General features: G+C 44.6%; 2 protein-coding genes across 3 annotated transcripts in view; one reads left to right on the top strand and one right to left on the bottom strand.

The window, feature by feature from the left end:
* The window catches only part of rtf2 (replication termination factor 2), a 264,358-nt gene that overhangs the window by 159,725 nt on the left and 86,665 nt on the right, over window positions 1-17,968 (top strand). The window lies entirely within an intron of this gene.
* On the bottom strand, window positions 118-7,104 carry LOC119969368 (endogenous retrovirus group PABLB member 1 Env polyprotein-like). The gene is made up of 2 exons (XM_038802920.1): window positions 6,949-7,104; window positions 118-2,408 (listed from the first exon to the last, which is right to left on the bottom strand). The coding sequence occupies exon 2, from the start codon at window positions 1,943-1,945 to the stop codon at window positions 725-727; it is 1,221 nt and encodes a 406-aa protein (XP_038658848.1). The 5' UTR covers window positions 1,946-2,408; window positions 6,949-7,104; the 3' UTR covers window positions 118-724.

Raw genomic sequence — 17,968 nt, 5'->3', positions numbered from 1 at the left:
ACGTCCGTACTTTAGAATATTCTTTATTGCGATCGGGGCCGCTCTCTAGGTATTCCAAAGAACCACCTCTCTGAGAGTGCCAAAGTCTTGCTCAAAGCACCCTTCTTTTATATGTTTTTTTTTAAGGGGTTGTCTCTTACATTTACTTGAGCTTGCCCCAATACAGATTACAGCTTGTTTTTACCAAATGTTTAGTACATGACATGATTAATTTGTTGTTGTCATATTTTCAATACATAATCTTACAGACATTGAGGTCGACATTTGCGGTTGTCTATTGGCACAAAAGCGTATAGCAATTTTAGCAAAACACCAGGTGTCCAGCCATGATTTATCAATGGCTCTTACATTGGTTATTACAATAATTCCAATACATGATTTTACAAACCTTGAGGTTATCTATTGGCACATGATAATGTAGCAGTTTTAGCCTAATTAGTAGCTTAATTGGTAAATGGTAGCTATAATTGCAAGCGGCCTCCATATTTCATATCTCATCATCCGGCCATTCGCCTTGTTTCTCAAGGCTGTGTGGCTTATAGTCACAATCCCTTACCTTGAACATCCTGCAATGGCTTCAATAACATATTCTTACATATTCGTTTAATTTGTGATGTCCCACCTGGCTCTTTCTGTTTCTGGCTATTAACCCTTGCTTCACATCCTCACTTCCCTGCTTCACATTCTCACTCCCCCCTTTGATCATTCCATGATCACACAGCCCTCAGAAACTTATCCTTGAGAGTCTGAAGAATGCCTCTGGGAAATCTAGCTCTACATCCTCATACACATTCTCGGCACGTGCTAAGTCCTGCGGGTCTAATTGGGAAAGCCACTGCAGCATCTGTGGCATCACAGAAGCGCCTAAACGATTACAAAAGCATTTAACACAGGTTATAATAATACACAGCAAAATGCAAATAGCAATAAAGAAAATAAATCCATGAAACAGATAGGTGGTCCAGGAGCTAGACCACAGCCATCTCCAGTCGTCTGAGGAGGACTGGCGGAGTCTCTTTACCCCATCCCTAATGTGGTCCACTAGGTGAGTAATGTTCTCCGAGCTATCAGGGATATAAGTACAGCACTCAGAACCCACCACAGCACATGTACCTCCCTTGCTGGCGAGGAGGTAGTCTAGAGCCATGCGATTCTGTAAGGCAACCGTCCGAACAGCTACTAACTCTGCGCTGAGCTCACTGAGTCCTTCTGCGGTATCATTGGCCACCTGCTCCAATATATCCCGGAGCTGGTTGACTTTTTGGAGAGATCTAATACTGCCGAACTGTGGCCAAAGGACAGTAGCTATTGCCTCCCAAGGCACAATGGACCTAGTGGATCGGGCATGGGGATGGTTGGATAGGTCTGTATAATGGGCGATACCAGGGACTACAAAGCCCATATAGCAAGAACCCGACCAATTTTCCGGCAACCAGGGATATGCTTTATGTCCGCATACAAAATAGGTATCATTGTACGAGCTCAAGTTCCCCTTGTCATCCGTCATCATGATTCTAGTCGGTTCCCCCCTCCAGGGGCCGCCACTAGTCTGGTTCTTCACTGCTGACCAATCAAAGGTGAACAAGCCCTTTCGTGTAAGATTAGTTATGGGTGGTTGCCAAATCAGGGTCTGGTTACATTGGCTAATACCTACTGGGTAGGTCCCATTGGCATGATCCTTTTTAAAACATATACTGCCTTTTGGAAATTTAGCATACTTGGGGAGGATCAGGTAGGGGGGCTGACGGGTTGCATTAAACTTCGGCCACCACCATCCTTGAAACCTGTTCATATTGAACCCAGCCGACTGCCAATCTATTATATCTTGTGTATCATTATCAGAATCGGTATGATTACGCCGCAAAGCCCATTCTGCAACCTCCTCGATCAAATAGGAAAGAGGGACCAAAGGAATACCCCCATGGGCATGGCTGGGAACATGCATACATACCCAACAAGAGGAGACATTCAATTTCTTTGCATAAGTATAAGACACAAACAGGAATGAATTTGCAGTCACGTGGTGTGTTGCCCGCTTCCTCCTGGTAGGCGGGTGAGTATGAATAGTCTTATACTCAGGAACTCGTGGCTTGCCTTTCCCTCGTACACCAGTAGTCCCACCGTAGCGTAGCGATCGCAGGTCAGGGATCCGCGGGTAGTCAGGAATTGAGGCTTCTGCTCATCTTGATGAATGATGGTGGTGCTGTTTTCTACTGTGGTCGTCGTCTGCAAGGTCTCATCTGTGGTTTTGTTGGCAGTCATGTCCTTACGATAAAGGCGCAAAATCCTTGAGCTGGGTCTACATCGTCGGTCTCGAGCGGTCGCACACAGTAGTGTGCTAGCGAGGATCGTGAGGACAAAAGGCAGCCTCATCCTGTAGTCGAACGATCAGCCACATGTACCTAGAACTTGAAAACGAAAGTTAATAATCACGAAAACGTCACTAGCTTACAGTGGTGGGTGTGAATCCACGCATTGCATCCTTCAACTTTGACTGCCGTGGGGGTGGTTAGGAGAACTTGGAACGGTCCTTCCCAACGTGGTTCCAACCCCTTCCATGTCCAATTGCAGATCATCACATGATCTCCCGGTTGTACAATATCGGAGCTAGCTAAGGGTGGCACTTCCTCTTGCGTGACATGTACTTGTAATTGGAGACTCTTTAATACTTTAGTCAAGGCTAATATATAATTAGCCATTTCTGTAGTCATGTGGTGGAACTGAATGTCTCGGGATGTATAACAGTCCCAGGGGGTGCGAAGGGGTCTTCCGTACAAGATTTCAGCGGGGCTCAATCGAGTCTTTCACGCAGGGTGGTTCTGATCTGAAAAAGTGCGATAGGTAAAAGTTTGAGCCAGGTTGCTCCGGTCTCTGCTTGTAGCTTAGCAAGTTTGATTTTCAGAGTCTGGTTAGCTCTTTCCACTCCCAGCTGCCTGGGGTCTGTAGGCGCAGTGTAACTGCTGTTTAATTCCTAGTTGAGTGCAGAATTCTTTATTGATCTGTCCCACAAAGTGAGGTCCATTATCAGAGCTTAAACAATATGGAAGTCCAAATCTTGGTACAATTTCACGCATAAGAACTTTTACTACAGTTGAAGCCTTATTATCTACAGTAGGATAGGCCACTATCCATTGACTAAACACGTCAACAATCACTAATACATGCTTATAACACTGGCATCTTTCCAACTCAATGTAGTCCAGTTGCAGGGTCTCAAAGGGACCCTCGGGCAATGGTGTTTTCCCCTGCTCGCAGGGGACAGCCTTCCCAGGGTTATACTGCTGACATATCAAGCAGCGATTGCTAATTAGTTGGGCTATCTCCTGCAGTCTGGGATGCCACCAGGTTTTTAATAATATATCACCTGTAGCGCGAGCACCACAATGAGTTGCAAAGTGTACACATTCGGCCACCCAGGCTGCCAAAGCATCGGGCATACATGTCTGCCCTGCTGGGGTGACCCACAGCTTACTTTCTTTATCATATATACATCCCAATTCTTCCCATAACTTTATATCGCTAGCAGCGGCGTCCTCCTGTAGCTGGATTACATCAGTAATAGTCGGCATAGATTTTTTTAGAGGGAGACTTGTCTTTTGAGCTTTTAGTCTGGCTCATCATTTTAGGCGCTACCATGGCCTTTGACTTTGAGGCTTCTTTTGCTTGGTGGTCGGCCTGCCTATTTCCTTCATCTACTGGAATTTTTCCTTTCGTATGGGCAGTACACTTTATCACTGCTACCTTTTCTGGGAGCATAAGAGCTTGGAGTAACTGGGTTACTAGCTGTTGATGGGGAATTGAGGTGCCAGCGGATGTTAAGAATCCTCTGTTCTTCCATAATTGTCCGAAATCATGTATAACTCCAAAAGCATATCTGGAGTCTGTATAAATATTTACTTTTTGCCTGCTCCTAGTGCGCATGCGCATATTAGTGCGAACAATTCTGCTTGCTGTGCTGAAAACGGAGTCTCAAATGCTGCTGATTCTACTGTCTCCCCACCCTGGTTGATTATAGCATATCCTGATAACCGCTCCCCCCTTTCACTTCCATCTGTGAACATGGTTAGGTCTGGGTCGTTAAGAGGGTGAAAATTCAAAACTTAAGATTTGTAAGTTCCAATTAAAATGCATCTTTAGCTGTGTGGACTGTTCATTACTTTATCAGAATTTAAAAGGTCAGAGCTCACAGGCAAACCCGCATGGGAGTGTCAAGACATCTTCTGGATTACACACAAAAGCTTGTTGAAAGGGTTAATTGTCTTGCAGAGACAAAAAGGGGCGTATGGTGGGTGGATAAATTGGAATGATGCCATTCGCATCTCTAAACTTTTTTTAAATTTTTCACTCAAATGGCTGGGAGTAAAAGTTGGAGTGCTGCCAAATTCCTGTTATCAAGTTTTTCAAGGAACACAATATGTTATTGAAACTCATGGACATATTTCATTTACCCATCTGTTGTTTATAAGTCATTCTGCAATCTCATAATTAAAACATCTGCGTTGTGAGACAGTTTCGTTTCACCCTACTGAAGACTATCTGTGTCAGGGAAGTTCCAACCCTGAACCAATGAAACACGGCTTGATCACACCTGTCACATGCACTTCAACCATCCCAACCTCCGCTGAACACCACAAAACCAATACTTTCCTATTCCTACACACGTGATCTCGCACCCTGACCAAAATTCTCTGTGTATCAAAATTACCCTTCAGTGACAATGCGCAGACAACCCGAAGCTTTCAAATAATCACAGCTCATAAAAAGTCAAGGTCTGAAGTCAAAGTCTGAATACAAAGACAGTGAATAGTTCAGAACAATGTTTAAATGCCTAAAACTCTCTCTCTCTCTCTCTCTGGAACTCTTGTCGCTCTTTCTCTTTATCTAACTACCCCTGCCCTTCTCTCTCTCCCTGACTCGCTCTCTTTCGCTCTCTCAACTTTCGCTGTCTCTATCAGTCTCTCTCTCTCTCTACGTAACTCTTTCTACGTAACTCTGTCTGTCTCTCTTTCTCTAAAATGGAACAAAATTAAAATACTGAAAACTTTATCTGTGTCATTCCATTTAAGTCAATTTCCACTGATTAATTTTAGAGGCATTAGCTTTTCTTAGAGATGTATATTTCTTTGTGCAGATGACCTGCTTGCTGAAATGGTTAAATTTTTGTACAGAATCAAAAGTGTTGGAGAACTTGGCATGGTGCCATCTCCGTCTGCTATGTGACCTTAGACATTACCCATCCTTTCTTTCAATTTTCAATGTTCGTTATTTAACCGGTTTTTGGAAAGAGACATTACTGGATGTTTATTTTTCTTTTATTTCAAATGAGTTGAATTACTGCTGAATTTATCTGGACGGCTTGAAACGATCTGAAGTTATTCTCGACATGTATCCATTCTTAAGTTCCTAACCGTAACCTTGTATTGATTTTCCTCCCCATTTTTTCGTTTTGGGAGGGGGGGGGTTAGTCATCCTCAGATATTCCTGAACAAAACTAATTGAGTGTTTTAGCCCCTTTCTGATCTTTTGGACTTCACTTAATTTGATTTTTTTTTCTCTCCTTGAGACATTCCGGGACAGTTGTTAGCCGTAATTGTTGGCAGTTTTGTGAGGTCTTTACACTATCTTTACCCACTTGATTGCTTTGTTTAAAGGATTTAGAGCTCAATTTCTTTTAACCAGCCTGTCTTCCAAATTGTGTGAAGGTTGAATTTATCATTTGTGCTTCTAACTTTATTTGTCTTATCTTTACTTCTGTGTATCTCACCATTTTTCTCTGTTCCACAGAAATCACACCCATCTTTGATCATTGTTTTTTTTAACCAGAGTATTTTGCTCTTCAAAAACCAAAAAAAAAAATTTTTTTAAACTGACTTTTTTACTCATTTGGCCTTGATACTAGATTTATTGGATGTTACCTCACCGTCTGTCCGCCTTGCCAAGTGATTCTAATTTTAGGCGGTCAAAGGTTTGACTACTCGCCTTGTCCACTGGCTCGAGCGGCGTCCAGCTCAGCAAATCCTTCCAAACTTACACTAAATGTTAGGGGTGAAAATATTCACACAAAGGCCTGAATATCAGTAACAAAGCAGTTTACTATGTCAGAATTCTGGGAGATAAGATTTGGGAACTCCGCAGTCCCGGACAGCACCTTATCTCACTTAAGCTGAAACTCACATGGATTAATAAACAGATTCAAGGCGGATAGCCTAATGACTTGGTTCTTTTTCCATATGTGCCTTCCTTTTTTTAAGACATTGGCTGTTTTAACTATTCATTTCTCTGTCAATTTTATACCCAATTTTAATGCATTAGTTTTCCCCCAGTGGCCATTTTTCTTCTTAATTTTTATGCAATTCTCCTGACAATTGTCTCAGTTGCTTGGAATATTCCGGATATTGTTTACACAAGGTTTGAAACGCGCTTCCACTATCAGAGGTTGTATCTAACGTATTACCCATCTCTACACTATTGGCAGTTAATGATCCTTGCGATTATTGTTAATTTGGTGAAATGGTCCTGGACCACTTTATTCAATCTTGAATTTAAACGGAGTTATCCTGCTCCGTTGCCCAATTCAGGCAGGCTCATCCGTGCCTGCAAGCCTATCTAACTACAAGGTTATAACGTCCTTGTTATAGTTTTAACTTAGAGTTGATCACACACCCTTCTAAAGCCTCTTATCGCGGGGGCACTTTTAAACAAAAGCAAGGATCATGATAATGCCGAAACCTCTGTTGTGGCTATTAACTGTCAGGGCTACCACCCTTCCTTACGACACTAGTCCCTGACTGTGCCCATGGCTATAACTGTAGGGGCCAACTCCCTCCCTTAAACGGGTTCGCCGGACTGACCTGGATTTCGTAGGAGCGTCCCTGAGCACTGGCAGCGGGGCCGAATCGCGGACGGTACAGCGGAGGGGAATACCAAAGTGGCAAAAATTTTACTCACAGTGGTGGCCCAATTCCTCCTTCGCTCCCGAACTCGACCAGTCGCTTACGCCGTCAGCCTCAGCGGAGACTCTTTGAAATCCCACCGCTGCCACCAAATGTGAATGCGAGTCTAATTCACTTGTCTCTCAGTCCGGAAGAAACGATCTCGAACACGTCCGTACTTTAGAATATTCTTTATTGCGATCGGGGCCGCTCTCTAGGTATTCCAAAGAACCACCTCTCTGAGAGTGCCAAAGTCTTGCTCAAAGCACCCTTCTTTTATATGTTTTTTTTTAAGGGGTTGTCTCTTACATTTACTTGAGCTTGCCCCAATACAGATTACAGCTTGTTTTTACCAAATGTTTAGTACATGACATGATTAATTTGTTATTGTCATATTTTCAATACATAATCTTACAGACATTGAGGTCGACATTTGCGGTTGTCTATTGGCACAAAAGCGTATAGCAATTTTAGCAAAACACCAGGTGTCCAGCCATGATTTATCAATGGCTCTTACATTGGTTATTACAATAATTCCAATACATGATTTTACAAACCTTGAGGTTATCTATTGGCACATGATAATGTAGCAGTTTTAGCCTAATTAGTAGCTTAATTGGTAAATGGTAGCTATAATTGCAAGCGGCCTCCATATTTCATATCTCATCATCCGGCCATTCGCCTTGTTTCTCAAGGCTGTGTGGCTTATAGTTGCACTCCCTTACCTTGAACATCCTGCAATGGCTTCAATAACATATTCTTACATATTCGTTTAATTTGTGATGTCCCACCTGGCTCTTTCTGTTTCTGGCTATTAACCCTTGCTTCACATCCTCACTTCCCTGCTTCACATTCTCAGTTGAAGCCTACTCATGACAATAAGCGATTTTCATTTTTTTTTCATATCCTGTCTAGAGCCTTTGACAAGGTTGATCATACCATTCTCCTTTTGCAATCTCCATAGAGACCAGTAACTTAAAAATATAATATATTCTTCCAGTTGATAGCTGAAAGGATGACACAACCAAGATTTCACATTTTCAGACTTCAACAAGCAGACTAAAAGCATAATTGACAAAAATCTATTCTTGTTGGTGTTACGGACAGGGGAGTTGGTGGGATCAGTTTTCCCTCTTTACATCACCTTTGATTGGTCACAACAAGATATATATTTTTTAAGGGCGTGGTTTAAACCCCTTTATAAGTGTTGTGACTCTAAAGAATGGACACAGAACAAGTTTACTAGTAAGTTTAAAACAGAAGAAAAGATAAATGTTTATTCACAACACACCAAAATGCAAACATAATGAAAACGCTCATTCCTTCAAAACATAGACACACAAGAAAAGATAAATTCTAGAGGAGAAGGATGAAGGATTTTATGTTGTGATTGTTATTGCCTAGATATTCCCCGACATTTACTTCTGTTACTGCTCTGGTTCATTAGCCATTAAGCTCCAGCAGTGATTTTGTTCTTGTTTGATAGTTTACATACTGGGTAAGTGAAGACCTGCTCATAACTTTGCCCCCTTTCGCTATCGCTTGCTTGTTTATTTGGGGGTGGGGGAGGCGTGGTTGAAATCACCCATGTCTGTTATTCATTTCAAAAATTTACTTGCACAATTCCTCTTCCCATCTACTAATGGGTGGTCAATAGGATATTCCTATTATTACAATGAGTCCCCTTACCCTTTCTCAATCCACATAATTTCTGTTTCTGTCTTAATGTTTGCTATGACCCTTTATTCTATTGCTGTTAAATAGATCCAATTGGCAAAGCTACCTCCCCTCCCCTCCCCTTTTTGCTCCATTACCTTTTCTGCATATTATTTCCTGCAATATGTCATGGCAATCATTTTCATTATGAGGCCATGTTTCAGTTATCCATATTACTTTTGGCTCCTTACTATGAATTGTTACCCCCACTTCTGTCCAATGAGCAAGGGTGGGCAAAATCATTTGTAAAATCCCTTATCTTGATGAGCGTGCAATATCACCAAAAATATAACCTAGCATTAGACTGTTAAGGACCACATGCAACGTAAGTTAGAATTTGTACATGAACATGCGTAAAGAAAATACATGAATCCATGTTAGAGCTGTGCCTCGGGTGCTGAGGCTGAGCTGAGATCTTCGGGAAAGTCACCCAGGTTTTTCAATCTAGAATTTCAATGGTTTGGGACAATTATTTTTTTTTAGCAATTCATTATGACACAGTCATATGACTTAGGTATGCATAAATTCCAGATCTTAAAATAACAAGTGACTTTTATAAGCGTCCATTTGAAATTCTATGTTTAAACTAAATATTTACTTACCCAAAACAATATTTTTTGGAAACGCCTAATGACTGTATTTATCTATTGCACAAATTGGAGTTCAATTCCATTGCAGACAATTCGTAGAATGGCCTTGTTGAAAATTTCACAAAAGGGCGACTCTGGACGCGCGCCGGGGATGATGTTTTTAAAAGGAGGTCACCTCAGCACCTCGCTTTACCGCAAGCCCACAGATAATCTCACGATGCTCCACTTCTCCAGCTTTCACCCGAAACACATTAAAGAAGCCATCCCCTATGGACAAGCCCTCCGTATACACAGGATCTGCTCAGACAAGGAGGAGCGCAACAGACACCTACAGATGCTGAAAGATGCCCTCGTACGAACGGGATATGGCGCTCGACTCATTGATCGACAGTTCCACCGCGCCACAGCAAAAAACCGCACCGACCTCCTCAGAAGACAAACACGGGACACCACTGACAGAGTACCCTTCGTCGTCCAGTACTTTCCTGGGGCGGAGAAACTACGACATCTTCTTCGCAGCCTCCAACACATCATCAGCGAGGATGGACATCTTGCCAAGGTCATCCCCACACCCCCACTACTGGCCTTCAAACAACCGCGCAACCTCAAACAAACCATTGTTTGCAGCAAATTACCCAGCCTTCAGAACAGCAACCACAACACCACAAAACCCTGCCAGGGTAATCTCTGCAAGACATGCCAGATCATCGACATGGACACCACCATTACACGTGGAAACACCACCCACCAGGTACGCGGCGCATACTCGTGCGACTCGACCAATGTAGTCTACCTCATACGCTGCAGGAAAGGATGTCCCGAAGCGTGGTACATTGGCGAGACCATGCAGACACTGCGACAACGAATAAACGGGCATCGTGCGACTATCAACAGGCAGGACTGTTCCCTTCCAGTTGGGGAACACTTCAGCAGTCAAGGACATTCAGCCTCTGATCTCCGGGTCAGCATTCTACAAGGAGGCCTTCAGGAGACGCGACAACGCAAAATTGCTGAGCAAAAACTTATAGCTAAGTTCCGCACGCATGAATGCGGACTCAACCGGGATCTGGGATTCATGTCGCATTACATTCGGCCCCCACCAACAAGCCTGGACTTGCAGAGGCCTACCGACTGAACTGGCTTGGGACAATTCACACCTCTTTAACCTGGAGTTACCTCTCTCTCTGCATCTTTGATGATTTGATTGCCTGCAGGTGCTCGCATTCCGGGGCATCTCTGACTGTGTCTATATAAACATTTCTGGAACAAGCCTTTCCATTCACCTGAAGAAGGAGCCGTGCTCCGAAAGCTCGTGTTTGAAACAAACCTGTTGGACTTTAACCTGGTGTTGTAAGACTTCTTACTGTGCTCACCCCAGTCCAACGCCGGCATCTCCACATCACGTTTTTAAAAGGGGCAGCACGGTAGCATAGTGGTTAGCACTATGGCTTCACAGCGCCAGGGCCTCAGCACTTGGAGCTTGGTAGGACAAAGGTTGCTCATAATCTAAACATCTGGCTATTTTCCATTGACTCCTCTACATTTCCCCCACTCTAATGGTTGATTAGGGTTGCCTACTCCAGCTTGACTATTCCACGAGACATTAATAGAAGTTATGTCACAAAATCCTAGCAGGATGTTGGCGAATGGGGAACCCTACTGACAAGCTGGGGAGTGGGGCAAAGTCCAAAGCTTTGGACACTGGCGGGAAGGGAAGGTTTTCTTTGGACATAAATGAAGAAATGTACTTTGCACTACAATGTTTAGAATGAGCTTATTCAGGCAATAATAAACCCCAAATTTTAGTTTATTTTGTAAGACTGTGTGGAAAGAATGATTCACTCCCAGAGTAGTTGCACGAAAAAATAGGAATCTGGTATTTTAAAACAAAACTTTATTATGGATCCAATATTAAACTATTTAAGCTCTCAATCCAGTTTAAAATCAGCATGGCTAAAGGCCTTTTTTCGGAAAGTGGACACAAGATAAGGATTGGCTCTAAGGGCTGGGTCGGTCGGGCTGGGGTGCGAAGCGGGGCTGGGCACGTGCCGTGGCTGGACGAGGCGCCGCCCTCTGGGGCGGTGGCGACTCTGGACGCGCGCCGGGATGATGTTTTAAAAAGGGGCAGCACGGTAGCATAGTGGTTAGCACTATGGCTTCACAGCGCCAGGGTCTCAGGTTTGATTCCCTGTTGGGTCACTGTCTGCGGAGTCTGCACGTTCTCCCTGTGTCTGCGTGGGTTTGCTCCGGGTGCTCCGGTTTCCTCCCACAGCCCAAAGACGTGCAGGTTAGGTGGATTGGCCATGCTGAATTGCCCTCAATGTCCAAAAAGGTGAAGAGGGGTTATTGGGTTATGGGATAGGGTAGAAGTGAGGGTTTAAGTGGGTCGGTGCAGACTCGATGGGCTGAATGGCCTCCTTCTGCACTGTATGGTCTATGTTAACAATCATCTCAGACGTTGTATGGGCGGGGAAGATGTCGAGGGTGGGGAGGACCTTGCTACAGAGGCAGCAAGGGCGGTTGGCGTTGCCGAACTTGCTTCATTATTATTGGGCGGTGAATGTGGACAAGGTGCAGCGGTGGTTAACAAGAATGATCCCTGGAGCGAAGCACTTGCCGTATGAGGAACGGTTGAGGACTCTGGGTCTGTACTCGTTGGAGTTTAGAAGGATGAGGGGAACTTATTGAAACTTACAGGATACTGCGAGGCCTGGATGGAGTGGACGTGGCGAGGATGTTTTCACTTGTCGGAAAAACTAGAACCAGAGGACATCATCTCAGACTAAAGCGATGATCTTTTAAAACAGAGATGAGAGGAATTTCTTCAGCCAGAGGGTGGTGAATCTGTGGAACTCTTTGCCGCAGAAGGCTGTGGAGTCCAAATCACTGAGTGTCTTTAAGACAGAGATAGATAGTTTCTTGATTAATAAGGGGATCAGGGGTTATGGGGAGAAGGCAGGCGAATGGGGATGAGAAAAATATCAGCCATGATTGAATGGCAGAGCAGACTTGATGGGCCAAGTGGCCTAATTCTGTTCCTATGTTTTATGGTCTTGTGGTGGGAAGGGGAATGAGTGACTGGGTTAGTATGGAGAAGGAATCTTGTAAGGGGTCTAGTTTGAGGGCTATGGTGAGGGCTATAGTGTTGCCAATGGCTCAGAGTAGGTATTCAGGGAGTCCAGTGGTGCAGTCCACAGTGAAGATATGGAATCAGCTGAGGAGGCATTTTAGATTGGAAGGGATGTCGGTGCTAATGCTGCTGTGCGTAAATCATGGGTTTGAGCCGGGGGGAGGGGGGGATGGACGGTGTACACAGGAGGTGGAGGGAAGTGGGGCTGGTCAAGGTGAGGGATCTATATTTGGAGGAAGGGTTCACCAGTCTGGAGGAGCTAAAGAAGAGGGTAGAGCTGTCGAGGGGTAGTGAGTTCAGGTATCTGCAGGTTAGGGACTTTGTGAAAAATTTGGAGGGAGTTCCATAGGTTGCCGGGATACATCCTACTGGAGCGCCTGCTGCTTCCAGATGAGGAAGGGGAGGGACGAATTGTAGATATATACAAGTGGCTGGCAGAGCAGGGAGATGAAGATCAAGGAGAAATGGAAAGCGGAGTTGGGAGGGGAGATCAGTTGGGGAGTATGGAGTGAGGCACTGCGAAGGGTAAACGGGACCTCCTCTTGTGTAAAGGTGAGCCTGATACAGTTTAAGGTGGTGCACAGGATGCATATGCCTCGTGTAAGAATGAGTGGGTTCTTTCAGGGGGTAGCTAATGAGTGTGAGACGTGTGGGCGGGGCCAGCGAATCACGCGCACATGTTTTGGGATTGCGAAAAGTTTGGAAGATTCTGGGCAGGAGTGTTCACGGTCTTAGCCAGGGTAGTGGAGGTGGACCTGGACCCTTTGGTGGTGATATTTGGGGTTTCAGAGAAGTCGGAGCTCATGGAGAGGAGGAAGGCCGATATTGTGGCCTTAGCCTGTCTGATTGCACGGCGGCGAATTTTGCTAGAATGGCGGTCGGCATCACCACCCAGGCTAGTGGCATGGATAAAGTATGAGTTAAGGGGCTCAGCAGGGGGGATTTGAGAAAAGGTGGGTGTGTTTGTGACCTTGTTTGATGATTTGTTCGTCTCTGGGGGGATGGGAGGGGGAAAAGGGGAAAAAATCTGTACAGGCTGTATAGTTGATTGTTGAGAAGTTTCCTGGGGTGTTTATTTGCTGTAACCTGCTTTGATACATGTTTGTAACAAAACACATTTGAAAAAAAATCAGCATGGCAAAGTGCAATACTTGTTTTGATGAACAGATTCTGGTTCTTGGTCGAACCCCTTCAGACTCTGGCTGAATAGCTTTAAGTAGCTTCTTCCTTGTCTTCAGACAAGACTGCTCTGCTTTAACTATTATTACTTTTTTTTTAACCAATCCTACTGTGTGAGAAAACTGCCTTTTCTTGTGATCAAAACCAGGGTTGTCAGATCAAACATCAACTCTTCTCCAGAGCTTTCTCAAAAGATCCCTCTCTGCATCCTTTTGCTCCACCCAGCACTGACATCATCTCCCCAAGCTGAAAAATAAATTAACTCCGAGGGACTTCCCCAGTGAAACCACAGTTCATCAGCCCAGACTGAAAAACACTTTCCTCTGGTCAGTTTCACCGTCTGGCTCCTAAAAGTCCCAAGGCCCTGCAAAAAGCAAGTTTCTTATTTTTTGTAAACATGACTGCTACAATCAAACACATTCTAACCCCAGGTTTTTAACCCTTAATTGTCTAATATTGATAATCCTAATATGCTAAAATCCTCCATTCGTCACACCAGGACTGTGACCTATGTCTGCTTCCCGCAGATGCGCTGATTCCCCCGCCCATTTACACCGCACTCATCTCACAGGCACCTGATGAGAAGCTGTAGGCTTATCTCCCACAGAGCAAACCAGCATCAAAGATACAATAGTCGCTATTCCGTTATTCGTTACTCTTCTCTACAATTACACGTGAGAGCTTGGCCTTTAACATCAGCGGGGGAAACAGGTAATGATGTTTATGACTACAGTAAAGGTTCACGGCCCACATCAGTATCAGTTTTTAATGTGCCGCTGTCAAAAATGGCATCAGATCACAGTTTAACAAACAGTGATGAGCTTCTGTGTGCGAATTATTGCGCATGTAAATTTATTTGCGTAAAATAAAATTTCAATATTTTAATTAATTGAGTGGCCACTAGGAGATTGATATTGATTCCAGGGAGCTCCCGGTCATTTGTGGAGAGTTGGCAACCCTCGTGTGGATATCAAAAGAGTAAGCTCAAATCTGATGTCCTCCGCAGTCAAATAGCCTCCAGTCTTTTAGGCTCACAGATGGGTACCTGGGTGAGGTATTTCAGATCTGCTTGCACCAATGCACTACTATCTGGGGCATGCAAAACAGAGGGAAGGAAATTAAGTGTAGGTTTACCATCTGCTCCAAAAGATCAGATTCTATAGGGGAGGCAATGGCGTAGTGGTGTTGTCACTGGACCAGTAATCCAGAGACCCAGAGTTATGCCACAAGGGCAGATGGTGGAATTTGAATTGAATAAAAAATCTGGAATTAAAAGTTTAATGATGACCATGAAACCATTGGCGATTGTTGTAAATCTGGTTCACTCATGTCCTTTTGGGAAGGAAATCTGACATCCTAACCTGGTCTGGCCTACATGTCACTCCAGACCCACAGCAATGTGGCTGACTCTTAAATTCATTCCGGGAAAGGGAAAAAAAGATGGGAGCTTTGACAACTGAAGTTGGTAGAAATTCTGGGCCTAGATATTACCTGCTCAGTGGGCTAGACAGCTGGTTTGTGATGCAGAAGGAGGCCTGCAGCTTGGGTTCAATTCCTGTACCTCTGTGTAACTGAACAGGCTAAACGTAACTGAATGTGACGTTCACAGTAACTTCATTGCAGTAAGCCTACTTGTGACAATAAAGGTTATTTCTATTTATACAGTACATGGTTTGTGGTCTGACAAATAGTAAAGGACAAATATTTAAGTATTTAAACAAAAAGTCTTGTGCGCATCATGTAATATAATCATTCAAGTCATACTAACCGTTTATGCTATTGTTATGGGATGACGTGTTAATTACAACCAATGGGAGGTATTCTTCTGTTTTGGCAAGGAAAGGGGAAAAGATTTTTCGTAAATTATCTTTAGACAAAATGGTGATAATGCAAAACACACTATCACAGAGTCGTTGAAACAGAGAGCTTTGCAGCATTTAAGGGCAGGTTGAAGACAAAGATGGAGAAGGGAATACAGAGATGATGGACATGGTGAAAAGTGATGATTACTTTGCTGTGCTGTGGGGAGGGCTTAATTTAAACAGCCCTGATTTTCCCTCTTACCACCTAATGACTACCGTCCAGCGTCCTTGACATCGATCATTATGAAGTGTTTCGAGAGGTTGGTCATGAGACACTCCAGCTCTATACTTCCAGACTGCTTTGATCCACTGCATTTCACATACAGCTACAACTGGTCCACAGCAGACGCCATCACCCTGGCTTGACATTTATCCCTGGAACACCTCAACAACAAGGACTCCTACGTTAGACTCCTATTCATTGACTACAGCTCTGCCTTCAACAACATAATCCCAGCCAAGCTCATATCAAAGCTCCAAAATCTAGGACTTGGCTCCTCCCTCTGCAACTAGATCCTCGACTTCCTGACCGTAGACCACAATCAGTAAGGATAAACCAACAACACCTCCTCCAGGACAGTCCTCAATACCGTGGCCCTGCAAGGCTGCGTACTTTTTAAAAATAAATTGAGAGTACCCAATTATTATTTTTTTTCCAATTAAGGGGCAATTTAGAGGGCCAATCGACCTACCCTGCACATCTTTGAGTCGAGGGGCTGAAACCCAGGCAGCCACGGTGAGAATGTGCAGTATCAACACACACTGACCCAGGGCCGGGATTGAACCTGGGTCCTCATGTCTGTAGGCAGCAGAGCTAGCCACCATGCTGCCCTTTTAAGGCTGCATACTTAGACCACAATCAGTAAGGATAAACCAACAACACCTCCTCCAGGACAGTCCTCAATACCGTGGCCCTGCAAGGCTGCGTACTTTTTAAAAATAAATTGAGAGTACCCAATTATTATTTTTTTTCCAATTAAGGGGCAATTTAGAGGGCCAATCGACCTACCCTGCACATCTTTGAGTCGAGGGGCTGAAACCCAGGCAGCCACGGTGAGAATGTGCAGTATCAACACACACTGACCCAGGGCCGGGATTGAACCTGGGTCCTCATGTCTGTAGGCAGCAGAGCTAGCCACCATGCTGCCCTTTTAAGGCTGCATACTTAGCCCTCGACTATACTCCCTGTGCACAACATGACAGTGTGGCAAAATTTGGCTCCAACTCCATCTACAACATTGCTGATGACACGACCGTATTTGGTCGTATCTCGAACAACGAAGTGTCAGAGTACAGGAGGGAGATAGAGAACCTAGTGGAGTGGTGTAACGACAACAATCTCTCCCTCAGTGTCAGCAAAATGAAGGAGCCAGTCATTAACTTCAGGAAGCAAAGTATTGTACACACTCCTGTCTGCATCAATGGTGCCGAGGTGGAGTTGGTTGACAGCTTCAATGCCTATGTATGCACCTCACCAACAATCTGTCCTGGTGAACCCACGTTGACGCTATGACCAAGAAAGCACAACAGCGCCTATTCTTTCTCAGGAAACTAAGGAAATTCGGCATGTCCACATTGACTCTTAGCAATTTTTACAGATGCACCATAGAAAGCATCCTATCTGGCTGCCTGGTATGGGAATTGCTCGTCCCAAGACCGCAAGAAACAATAGAGAATCGTGAACACAGCCTAGTCCATCACGTGAACCAGCCTCCCATCCATTGACTCTATCCACACCTCCCGCTACCTTGTGAAAGAGGGCAGCATAATCAAAGGCCCCTCCCACCCTGGGTATTCACTTTTTCAACTTCTTCCATCGGGCACAAGATACAGAAGTTTGAGAACACGCACTAACAGATTCAAAAACAGCTTCTCCCCCGCTGTTACCAGACACCTGAATGAACCTGATCTCTTCAAACATCTTCTTTATTGAGTTGTACTACACTTCTGTATGCTTCACCCGATGCTTGTGTCTATGTATTTACATTGTGTATTTCTGTGTGCCCTATGTTTTTTTCCTGTATGGAATGATGTGTCTGGACTACGCAGCCCTCCGTATGCACAGGATCTGCTCAGATGAGGAGGAGCGTAACAGACTCTGAAAGATGCCCTTGTACGAACGGGATATAGCGCTCGACTCATCGATCAACAGTTCCAACACGCTACAGCAAAAAACCACACCAACCTCCTCAGAAGACAAAAACGGGACACAACCGACGAGAGTACCGTTCATCGTCCAGTACTCCCCCGGAGCAGAGAAACTACGACATCATCTTCGCAGCCTTCAGCACGTCATCGATGAAGACGAACATCTTGCCAAGACCTTCCCCACATCCCCACTACTTGCCTTCAAACAACCGCGCAACCTCAAACAAAGCATTGTTTGTGGCAAACTACCCATCCTGAAGAACAGCAACCACAACACCGCACAACCCTGCCATGACAATCTCTGCAAGACGTGCCAGATGATCGACATGGGTACCACCATTACACGTGAGAACACCACCCACCAGGTCCGTGGTACATACTCGTGCGACTCGCCCAATGTTGTCTACCTCA

The sequence above is a fragment of the Scyliorhinus canicula genome, chromosome 7 (genome assembly GCF_902713615.1).
Source record: "Scyliorhinus canicula chromosome 7, sScyCan1.1, whole genome shotgun sequence".
Lineage (NCBI taxonomy): Eukaryota > Metazoa > Chordata > Chondrichthyes > Carcharhiniformes > Scyliorhinidae > Scyliorhinus > Scyliorhinus canicula.
Note: the sequence above shows the minus strand (reverse complement) of the source record. Positions and strands in the feature narration are given on the sequence as shown.

Excerpts from the sequence above, each read along its gene's own strand:
- LOC119969368 (XM_038802920.1), bottom strand. The coding sequence starts at position 1,945 with ATGCATGTTCCCAGCCATGCCCATGGGGGTATTCCTTTGGTCCCTCTT.